Source organism: Pelodiscus sinensis, chromosome 29 (genome assembly GCF_049634645.1).
Source record: "Pelodiscus sinensis isolate JC-2024 chromosome 29, ASM4963464v1, whole genome shotgun sequence".
Classification (NCBI taxonomy): Eukaryota; Metazoa; Chordata; order Testudines; family Trionychidae; genus Pelodiscus; species Pelodiscus sinensis.
Window position 1 is genome coordinate 1,443,215 of NC_134739.1, and position 12,162 is coordinate 1,455,376.

At 44.8% G+C, this 12,162-nt stretch overlaps 1 protein-coding gene across 5 annotated transcripts in view; it reads left to right on the plus strand.

Moving 5' to 3' along the window:
* GPATCH8 (G-patch domain containing 8) overlaps positions 1-12,162 on the plus strand; it is a 99,288-nt gene that overhangs the window by 69,132 nt on the left and 17,994 nt on the right. For all 5 annotated transcript variants that reach the window (XM_075911254.1, XM_075911255.1, XM_075911257.1 and 2 more), the window contains one exon: positions 4,890-5,033. In XM_075911254.1, the coding sequence (XP_075767369.1) occupies positions 4,890-5,033 (144 nt within the window). The remainder of the gene's footprint in view (positions 1-4,889; positions 5,034-12,162) is intronic.

Genomic DNA, 12,162 nt, shown 5'->3' on the forward strand with positions numbered 1-12,162 from the left:
CTGGACTCGTACGTGTCCAGAGAAACTGCATTCGGGGACACAATCCTTACCTCGGTCCAAAAGGACACTACACCGTCTGAAGCTCCCACCTCCAGTGGATAAACAGCTTATAGTCATCTAAAGTGGAACACCTGCAGGGACACTCAGAGTAGTAGAGGGTTACTTGCCCTCTGCAGTAACGGACTTTCTTTGAGATGGGTGTCCCTGTGGGTGCTCCACAACCCACCCGTCCTCCCCTCTGCTTCGGTATTACTGCCATACTTTTCCAGGGCACAGAAGGAACGGAGGTGACTGTATCTCGCGCATGCGCATTAGCCGCCTAGAGCCTGTAGCGCTTCTGCGCATGTGCGAGCTAGCTGTCAAAGCCACTGCTAGTAAAATCTTCCGGCCAGGCGCACTGCAGCACCAAAACACCTAAGGTGGAGCATCCACAGGGACACTCCTCAAAGAATGTCAGTTACTGCAGAGGGTGAGTAACCTTCTTGTTTGTGTATTTTTAAGCAGTTAAAATATTTGGAAATGCTAGCACATAGTAATCTTGGGTGGTATGAAGCATTGCTTCTTGAGTACAGAAATTTGCATTAGACCCTGAATTTAATTTCATACTGATTTAACTTTTTGCAAATGCCATTTCCAAGATGCTACAGAGCATTTTCACAGGCAGCATGGTAACAGGCAGCATGGATTTGTAAAGAACGAATCATGTCAAACCAATCTGATCGCTTTCTTTGATACAATTTCAAGCCATGTGGATAAGGGAGAAGTAGTGGACGTGATATACCTAAACTTTAGTAAGGCATTTAACATGGTCTCTCGTGACCTTGTCAATAAATTAGACAAATACAACCTAGATGGGGCTACTATAAGGTGGGTGCATGCCTGGCTGGATAAATATTCTCAGAGAGTAGTTATTGACAGTTCACAATCATGCTGGAAGGGCATAACAAGTGGGGTTTCGCAGGGGTCTGTTTTGGGATGGATTCTGTTCAGTATCTTCAACTATTTAGATGATGACATACAGAGTACTCTTATAAAGTTTGCAGATGATACCAAGCTGGGAGGAGTTGCAAGTGCTTTGAAGGTTGGGTCAAAGCACTGTTTACCTCAGAAATGGTGTGAGAATAAGAGAGAGAATATCTTATTGCCTGTATATAAAACCATGGTATGCCCACATCTTGACTACTGCGTACAGATGTGGTCGCCTCATCTCAAAAAAGATATCTTGGCATTGGAAAAGGTTCAGAAAAGGACAACAGAAGTGACTAGGGGTTTGGAACAGGTCCCGTATGAAGAGAGATTAAAAAGACTGGGATTTTTCAGTTTAGAAAAGAGGAGACTAAGGGGGATAGGATAGAGGCCTATAAAATCATAACGAGTGTGGAAAAAGTGAATAAGGAAAAGTTATTCACTTATTCCCACAATATAAGAACTAGGGGTCACCAAACAAAATTAATAGGCAGCAGGTTTCAAACAAACAAACGGAAGGTTTTTTTTCCCACTCAGTGCACAGTCAACCTGCGGAACTCGTTGCCAGAGGATGTGGTGAAGATTAGGACTTTAACAGGGTTCAGAAAAGAGCTAGATAGATTCAAGCTCTAGGTTGCACTGTTGCACAAAAAGCAAACATGATTCTGGGCTGCGTTAACAGGAGTGTTGTGAGCAAGACACGAGGAGTCATTCTTCCGCTCTACTCTGCGCTGATTATCTCAGTTGGAGTGTTGTGTCCAGTTCTGGGCAGCACATTTTAAGAAAGATGGCTCTGTGCTCCCTGCAGTGCTTTTACCTTTGAAGTGGAGTAACAGCCCTGGGGTTATTGCTTCACTTCAAAGGCTGGAAGTGCCCTTATTGATTAATCGAATAGTTGATGCAAATCGTATCTACTATTCGATTAGCTAATTAATCTAAACTTTATAACCCTTGGTTGGACATTACGAAAAAGTGTTCTAATGGTCAGGGTGACTAAACACTGGAATAAATTGCCTAGGCCAATTGTGGAATCTCCAACACTGAAGATATTTAAGAGCAGATTGGATAGGCATTTTCAGATATGGTCTAAACTAGCAAAGTGCTTGGTCCTTCCCTTAAGGCAGGGGGCTGGACTCAATAACCTCTCGAGGTCCCTTCCAATTCTAGGATTCTAATATATCCAATGTAATACTGTTGCTACAGTGTGCTTTCTATTCTTCAGGATGGGAGTACAACATTTTCCAGTCAGTCTTGCTTGAAATAAACATGTTTTTCTCGTCTCCCAAAGACAAAACTTAATCATCCTTGGTTTTGGTATTGTTATTAATGTGCCAACTGGAATAATTTGGTTTGTGAAGAAGGATTGGTAGGTCCAGGATTTTAGGTAGTTACAGCCTTTCAATTCCTATAGCAGGTCCAGCTCAGAACTACATTTCACAATAAATACAGCAGCCACTTTGGCTAATCATCGAGTAACTGGTGTCCAGATCACTTATGTGTAGTAGGAAAGTCACCTTTATAGGCTGTACCCAGCAGATCCGGACTGGAGCACTGTGGAGATAAACAATGGTGTTTGTGTTGTGTGTGTCCTTGGCTGGATTAGGATTTGTACTAGAGAATGAGACCCAGAGCCTTTTGGCATTACCACTATGCAGAAAATAACTCTTTTCTAAGGGGGCTAACTGATGACTCAGCCCCCCAAAATCTCCTCCACCATTGGAATGTTGAATTCAGGTGCATTTGTTTGTCAGCTGATTTTGCAGGAGAGATTGCAGAGCATAGTTCTGTTAAGTCCAACTTCTGTGTGCCTCCTTGTGCCGCCATCATTGTGGTAGGCACAGATACGTTGGCTTTAACGAAATCTACCAGGCTGCCTCTTTCCTGAGAGAATTGAATTTGGTAGAAATACAGCAGGGATGCACGTGATCTTGGAGGCGTTACCATATTGCTTTTCTTAGCTGGTGCATGTGTTTTTACTGGCATGTCATTCAGTAAGGAAGATGAACTAGAAAAGCGCCAGCTATTCCTCCCCCGGGGGGGTGGGGAGAGAAATGTCAGGCCTTGCACATGGAGTTTTCTATTCCATGGCAATAAAGTTGATCTCTGGGCATTTAAAAAGGTCCAATCTGCATTTTGGGCATAGCTCTATGTGAAGTAGCAGCTGCCACTTTTTAAATTTTGTATTAATTGTCTTGGAAATTTGAATTGCTTTTCTCATGGGTTCAGACCATCTGACACACTTTATTTGCATCCATAAGGTGGACTTAACACTTTGAGTACTCTACTTACTATCAGTCTCCAGCTACAGAATCACAAATGTTAGTTCCTCTTGTACATTGCAAGTTTCTCTGTGAAGGTGCTGTTCTGTAGAGTGGTGAGCATGGACCATGCTTGCTATAACAAATGCATTACTCTGTTGGAATGCTGCCTGCTGACGTGGAACATTAAAGGGCACATTAAAAAGAGAATATATTATAGCAGTGTTTCCCAAACTATGGGCTGCGGCCCAGTATCGGGCCGCAGGAAAAAAATACCGGGCCTCAGCATGGTTGCCGGCTACTGGGGTGTTCCAGGCTCCCAGTGTGCCCGTGTGGCACCGGGTCCGTCAAGCCCTTGGTCATCCTGGGCATAACCTGCAGCCCGATGTTCCAGCTCCCGGCAGAGGCGTAGCTAGGGGAAGTCGGGGGAAGAGGAGGAGGGGAGAGCCGGCCACCGGAAGCAGCACTGGACAGGGGAATCAGGGCAGGCTTTGGAGATTTGTGGGGGGCGGAAGCAGGGCTGGCCGGGAGATCAGGAGGAGGAGAAGCGGCTGCTGGAAGCAGGGCTTGCCTGGGCCATCAGGGCTGGCCGGGAGAGATTGGGGGGCTGGCAGAAGCAGGGCTACGGGGGGGCGCAAAGTTGGGGATAGGAAGCTGGCTGGGGAAGATGGGGGTGGAGGGAGAGAAGCGGCTGCTGGAAGCAGGGCTGGATGTGGGCAGCGGGGCTGGCCAAGGGAGACTGGGAGGAGAAGTGGGGGAGAACTGGCTGTCCGGGAGGAGGTTGGGGGAAGTGGGGCTGGCCAGAGGCGCGGGGGGGGGGGGGGGGGGGGGCGGCAGGGGAAGCGGGACTGACCCCGGCCATATGTAGATCTTGGGGCGCTGCCCCCCCCCGAAAGCACGAGTGAGTCCGGCCTGGGGATTCTATTGTGGCACCCCCCCCCCCCCTTACACACACACACCCCTCGAGTAGGTGCGAGCTGTCTGGCTGGTAGACACACTCATGCAGCCTGAGCACATTTACCAGCCAGGGAGTTCGAAACTACAAACTGATACATCTAGTAACAATAAAACGGACCTAATGAGAAAATACCAGACACATGTCTGGTATTTTCTCAGTTTGTTTTTTATGTGTTTATATTTTTGGACTGCAAAAAACAGTATGGAAAAAAAAAAAGTAAAGAGTTTGGGAAACCCTGGTCTAACCAGCTTTCTGTCTGTCTTGCACTCCATTTAGCCAGTCCATATTCTTTAACTTGATGGCAAGAATATTGTGGGTGATTGTATCAAAAGCTTTGCTAAAGCTGGCACTGGGGGCTTTGGGAGGACCAGAAACAACTTATTCGAATATTCATCATTTGATTAATGACTATGCAAATATGCAAATGAATGTTACCGGTCCTCCAAAAGTTTGTGAATGGATTTACTGGTCCCCGTGTCAAAAAGTTTGGGAACCCCTGCATTATAGTGCAAGTCCTCCCAGCACTTGTGTACATTGTAGTTTGTAAAAGGACATAGTTGTACCATTGAGTGGCCCTGAAACAGTGTTTATATTTTAACCAGCATCATGTTAAGGTTTCTGTATGAAGGCTTTTTTCCTTAAAGGAATTGTTCAGCATCACTGATTATTGTACAGGAACTTAACACTGACTTTCATTAATATTGCAGGATTATGTCGACAAAGAAAAGGCAATTGCCAAGGCCCTGGAAGACCTCCGAGCAAACTTTTACTGTGAACTCTGTGACAAACAGTATCAAAAGCATCAAGAGTTTGACAACCATATAAACTCTTATGACCACGCTCACAAACAGGTAAACAGCTGCTGGCATTGTAGATAAATACCATGGTATTCTCATTGCAGAGCCCTTGCATGTTCTTGTCTTGAATGTCCCTGTATCCCCAGGAGAAGCTTCTTGTTGCTCTCGGTTGAGATGTGTCCCGTTGCCAATAATGGAATAGTCATCGAAAGAAATGTGACTGTTGTCAGCATCCAAAGGTTAAGCTTTAATCTAACCCTGTTCAGGAGCTGGCTGCAGTCTGACTGAAAAGGAGATTAGCGAGGGTGGGTGGGTCCTTCTTAATTCATCAGTGCTTTGAATGAGCAATGTGATTTGAGGCCCAAAAACTAGGCTCTCCATGGTGGGCTGCAGTAATTGGGATATCTGGCTTCACATACTAGACTGTCAGTGGAGTAGAGAATTGTGAACCTGGCCATCGTGCTTGGTTTTATCAAGAGTGGCTACGTCAGCAAGGAAGAGTGTTTCAGAGGAATATCCAAGACCTGGAGCTCCATTGTGTTGGCGAGTTCTAAAAAATTCTCTGTTGAAACAGATTAGATGTCAAATCATGGCCTGTGCTGTGATAGCTACAGGCATCTTGCTATATGCTTAATGCTACCAGTTCAGGCCTAAGATGGCTGCTGTTAATGCCCTTTGGGCTGATGGCCTAGCTTTAGGTACTAGCTAGCTTTCTGTTTGAAATCTGTGGCTGGACGAGGTCATATCTTGTATTGAACCAATGTCTGTTGGTGCAGAGAGCTCGGTGTAGCTCAGAAGCCTCTTTCTCGCTGACAAATATTGGTTCAGTAAAAGAAATTACATCACCCACCTGCTTTCTGCTATCCTGGGACCAACACAGCTGCAGCAGCAGCTCTGTCTAGAGACATTTCTCAGAGAGGCGATTCTGGTCTTCTGTGACGGTACATCTGAGAGAACATCATTTGTGCTGGGCACTAGGAGAAGTATTGTGGATTTCTCACTTCTGTAAAACCACAAGTGAGCAATAAATACAGTGTTACAACCAAGGCGAATGCATTGCAAAATATCTTTTCATTTAAGTGTAGAATTAGATACTGTGCAATGTATTGAGCATGTTTTAAAAGTAAAACAATGTCTTAATGTGAAACCTCACTACAATGTCTTAATGTGAAACCTTAATTGTCTGAAAACAAAGAATTGCAAATTAGCAAAGTACAAATTAATGAGTTTCTGTTGTATTATGAAAAACAGCTACATGAGGGCTACTTTGACTAGTCACTGGACACATGGGGCTACTAATAGGTGGAGTTGTTGCAGTCATTTGTTTTAATATAATTTGGCCTTTTCATCACTTTTGGCTGAAATTTGAGTGCATGGCATGCAGTAGTATGGCAACAGGCTGTTTAAAACCATGTCTTTCAGTGGGATGAGATCATATTAATGGAAAAACTTAATCAACAGCAGCAGACTTGCAGCACCTTAGAGACTAGCAAAACATGTAGATGGCATCATGAGCTTTTGTGGGCACAGCCACTTCAGATGAATGGGGTTATTAAAGGGTTCATCTGAAGAAGTGGGTTGCACCCACGAAAACTCATGATGCCATCTACATGTTTTGTTAGTCTCGAAGGTGCTGCAAGACTGTTAGTCTATAACTGGAAAAAACACAAAAACTCAACTATCCCTCTGAATCCTATTAATGGCAACTCTTAGATCTACAGTGGAGTGACTGAATTGACAATATGTTTCTCAAAGCTGCTGCTTAGAGGCGCTTACGAAGGAAAAAATGACCTGCAGAACATGGCCAATCTCATGTGGGTGGAAGGACTGTTCACCACTGTGCGAGAGAGAGGTGGCAGAAGCAAAAGCTGCTTTGGGAAAAGTTGATGCTGGCACAGTCTTTTCATCTATACAAATGGATTTCTGCTTTTGGTGAAAAATTCTTTGGTGTTGGCCACTTGATGAGTGTATGATGCCACTTGATGATTTTCAGCTGTCACCAGTATTGAATGAGTCCTGGAAATCATCCAACCAACAGTTCAGGAAGTCATCTATAGAAAGTTAAGAGCAGAAGAAATCAAGCTGAATTTAGGAGAGTAGCCTATGCAGTAGTGTTAGGGTGCAGTCGGGGCATGTTAGAAGATCTGAGTTGAACAGCAAACTTGAAACTGCCTGGGAATAATTGAAATAGTGCCTTGCAGTATCTAAGCATGTCCCATTACCTTTACTAATTACAATTGAAGGTAGAGTCACTTCTGAGGGACCAATTTATCCTTAAATACGAGGATAGGTTTTAAAATACTAATCTGAAAGTTTGATGTCAGACAATAGAAAGTAGAATTTCCTAGGAGCATCTTTGAGCTGTGAAGGAAACAAAGTGAGGTAAGGACAAAAGCACATTTCTTCCTGTACGTTGACTTATACAAGTAGTTACTAAAGTAGGTTAAAAAGCCTGAGGGGGAATTACTCTGTAACTCTAAAAACGAGTAGTTCTGTGGCACCTTAGAGACTATCAAAAGTAAATTAGGGTAGGTAGCCCAGAAGGACCATTTGTGCTAAAGTAAACGAAATGCAAGTTGTTCTGTGGGACTTTCATTGACGTTGAAAATATTTTAATTTTTTTTTTAAAAAAGCTCTGCCCATTTTCTAGAAGGTTTTTCCTTAGGTGTGCACAGTGTCTTCAAGGAAAAGGCAGCAGTGATGGTTCCCTTTTAAAGAAGTCATAAAGGTGGATTATAGACGACACTTTAGAACCAAGTTGGACTTTTTATTGTCTGATTCTCTGAAGGAGAGAGATTCCAGTAGGAAAAGAAGATGCAGCTAAGGTGAATCACCCTCTGCCTATTGCCAGCATGTAGAGGAGACAGATTAAATAAAGCACTTGCAGACTTGATTTCCTAATTCATACTTGCTTTGGACCATTTTTCTTCTCTACTAAAATTTGAGTGATGTAGTCTGGGAACTGGTATTTCCCATTTGGCTTTATTGCTGGGGAAACAAGACCCCACATCATCCTCAGTGATAAATATGGCACACCACTATAGTCCCTGAGGTTTGGCATGCGTGCCAATATCTGGCAGCAGTGACCATACAGATGTGTGAGGGGGAGAATTCTTAAGACAGTAACTTTAGTTTACATTATTGCAGAGCAAGGGACTAGTCTTTGCTCTTAAATATTTTAAATTGGCAGTTTGGTTATTTCTTTAACTGCTCAGTGGACATTAGTTTATTCCTATTAAGTAGATCTTCCTTCCCTATGTCCCCGTCTGTTCTTGAGATATAAAGACACTTTCTTGTATTCTAGGAAGGATCTCAGGGTTATTGCAAATCAGAGACAGATAGGTAAGTGTGATCCCTACCCAGTAAACTTGATCTGCCACCAAGTTGTCAACATTCAAACTAAAGGGCAAGTCCTGGCTCTGTGGATTTGCTAATGAGGGACATATTTGAGTTCTCCAGTAGCACTGCCGAATTCTCTATTTGGAATTTCCGTTTTTCAGATTTTGAATTGTGACGTACATAGTCCTATGGCTGCCAATACCCATTGGCCAGTTAATTACATTTTAACAGAATATCTGGGAAATAACACTTGTAGGCTTTGACACTTTGTCCTTAAAACTGAGGTTAACATTTAATAGATGCTTTAAAGAGTACAATTCCATCCTCAGAGTAGTACATTCTTCTGAGGAAAAGCTTGAGCCAGCTTATGTCATGCTGAAAGGGGGAAATGACTCAGATTCTCCCTTTTGGCGTACGTTCAAAGAGCAGTTAGTGTTATTGCCATAGGTGATTTTTGCTTTGTACCCCAGAAAGCTATTGTAGTTGTAATGGAGATTTCTAAATGAGGTCTTGGTAAAGATCAGCAGTTGTGTGAACTACCCGTTCTAACGCTGTAGAAATCCCGATGGCAGCCTTTTAGTAAAGGTTCAAAATGGTAGCTAACAGCTGACTTAGGTTGAGAAAGCAGAAGAAACCTCCCCTCCCCCCAGTAGTTAAGCCCGCAATTCAAATGCATGCCATTAGGCATCCAGGGAGATCACCAAAGACCTCATGGCAGATTTCTCCCTCTATTTGTGGTGCTATCGCAGTCTCTTTTGAATTTAAACCAGTTGTATGTGACTTTGAAATGGTGGGTGCGTGTGGCTTTCAAGTCTCTAAAAAATACTTACATTAAGGAGCAAAAATGGGCAATATTCTCTTTCCTTAGGAGCCTACTAGCCCAGTGTTTCTCAACCTTTTTTTTTTATAAAGTACCCCCTTTTTTTCAACAAAAAAAAATACCCCCAGTACCTACAGTTTTCAGACACAATGTTTTTTCTACCGTTGCAACACATTTGTTTAAACAACTTAATCATAGCCAGGCAGGTGATGAAATTTTTGGGTGTAAAAAGTACAAAAATAGGAAAGCGCTGTAAAACTTAAAACAAAAATTCAGTTTTCTCCAAATTTCAGTTGTGTTGTTGTACCCCCTGGACTTCTCCCAAGTATCCCTAAGGGTACTGGTACCACTGGGTGAGGGACACTGGCTTAGCCTTATTTTAATAAGTCATTCAGTATTGAGGATAAGGATGTTACAAGTACAGATGCTAAGTATTGAGGAAATGACTAATTATTTGTATCGAGTACACAATTAGTCCATGAGCTGCAGCAGCTCTGCATTTTACAGGTAGTAGGAGCCAGGTGTGCAGGCAGCCCAGCTCCTACTACATGTAAACTGCAGAGGGGGGAGCCGGGATTGCTTCAGGCGGGCTCATGCCGGGGCCGGACCGCTGCCTCTCTGCCTTTGAATGTAGTAAGAGCCAGGCAGCTCTTACAACATTTAAAAGGCAGAGCCGCTGCACCCCTGCCTTCCCTTCTCACCTGGGTAGCCAGCTTTTAAGGGGGACAAGGAGTCCTGTAGCACCTTGTAGACTAACAGATGTATTGGAGCATGAGCTTTCATGGGCAAAGACCCACTTCGTCACATGCATCTGACGAATTGTGTCTTTGCCCATGGAGCATAAGCTTTCAGTACATCTGTTAGTCTGTAAGGTGCCACAGGACTCCTCATCACGTTTGCAGATTCAGACTAAAGACGGCTACCCCTCTGATACAAGACCGCTTTTAAGCTGGATCTTTGCCAGCACAGGCTCCTGCCTTTCCACCACCTCCACCCATGCTGGTGCCTCCTGATACAGAGGGATCTGCAGCTTGCAAGAGCCGGTATGTGTGGGGAGCCGGCTTAAAATCCGTGTGCACCAGCTCCCGCCTGCTGTGACCTGAAAAGAAATCCTCCACAGACTCAACTGTCTTTGTGCTCTTATAAAATAACTACCAGATTAAATGGTGTAAAGTGAACTTCACTCTGGAATGCTCTTGGTTACTTACTGGGTCGGCATTCTAGATTTATTATTCCTTCTTACACACGCTACTGAACAACTTTTTGCCTGGACCGTTTGTCTGTGATGGGCACATCTCCAGAGTCGTGTATGTAGCATGAATGTCGCTGGTTGGAGAAGTCTGTGGGCATATTTCGTAGGAGGGTTGAGATTTGCTATAAATGCCAGCATCTCATGCCCTCCTGAGAGACACTCCTTTACCGTGCTATGCACCAGATTACTATGGCAACAATAGATCTCTAGGAAACCTGTTCTGAAGGGTCCTGATCATGATCCCTTGAAATGATCAAGAGTTTTGCCATTGACTTCCCTGAGTGCAGGCTCAAGACCTAGTCACAGATGAAAACACACTCACTCTTCATCCAAGCTGAGGTAGGGGGCTGTGGAGAAAAATTCCACCAGTTCCATGGAGTGGAGGATTTCAAAGCATGTTGTGGTGTTCTCCTCAGTGCAGTTGGAGTGGTCGCATCCACATTCTGGTAAAATTCATTTCAAGGCTTAGAGGTGTGTGTGTTCTCAATTGGCCAGCTTGCTAGATCTCTTAGTATGACCCAGGGCTACTCAACTTTGGAAGCCCTGGGGGCCACAATGATACTCACAGCACATGCTGAGGGCTGCAATTTGTGTGGTTGCTTATATCTGCAAATAGCTTTTCACACTGACTGGCATGAATACAAAGCACTTCCCACGATGTCCTGGTGCTTCCGGCACCTTCCTCCCTGGGGGCTAGAAACGCTGACACCCCGCACCCGTCTGTTCCCCCCAGCCCGTCCGCTTGCATCTTTCAGTGCTCACCTGCCCGGGAGACACCTCCCTGCTGTGGAGTGTGTTCCCAGTGGAGGCCGTGTTCATGTGTTGAGCTCCGCATAAACCCAAACCGTACTGGGGGCCGCAGACAAACAGGCCGTGTTGAGTAGCCCTGGTATAACCATTGCTGCAGTTTGAATCATAGAATCATACAACTGGAAGAGACCTCAGAAGGTCATCAAGTCCAGCCCCCTGCTCTAGGCAGGACCCATTCCAACTAAATCAACCCGGCCAGGGCTTTGTCAAGCCGAGACTTAAACACCTCTAGGGATGGAGACTCCACTACTTCCCTAGGTAACCCATTCCAGTGCTTCACCACCCGCCTAGGGAAATAGTTTTTCCTAATATCCACCCTGGACCTCTCCCACCACAACTTGAGACCATTGCTCCTTGTTCTACCATCTGTCACTACTGAGAACAGCCTCTCTCCATCCTCTTTGGAACCTCCCTTCAGGAAGTTGAAGGCTGCTATCAAATCCTCCCTCACTCTTCGCTTCTGCAGACTAAACAGACCCAAGTTCCTCAGCCTCTCCTCATAAGTCATATGCTCCAGCCCCCTAATCATTTTGGTTGCCCTCCACTGGACCCTCTCCAGTGCGTCCACATCCTTTTTGTAGTGGGGGGCCCAGAACTGGACACACTACTCCAGATGCGGCCTCACCAAAGCCGAATAAAGGGGAATAATGACATCTCTGGATCTGCTGGCAATGCTCCTCTTAATGCAACCTAATATGTCATTAGCCTTGGCTACAAGGGCACACTGTTGACTCATCTAGTTTCTCATCCACTGTAACCCCCAGGTCCTTTTCTGCAGAACCACTACTTAACCGGTTGGTCCCCAGCTTGTAACTATGCTTGGGATTCTTCCGTCCCTAGTGCAGGACTCTGCACTTGCCCTTGTTGAACCTCATCAGATTTCTTGTGGCCCAATCCTCCAATTTGTCTAGTCATACTGGACCCTATCTCTGCCCTTAAGCATATCTACCTCTCGCCCCAGC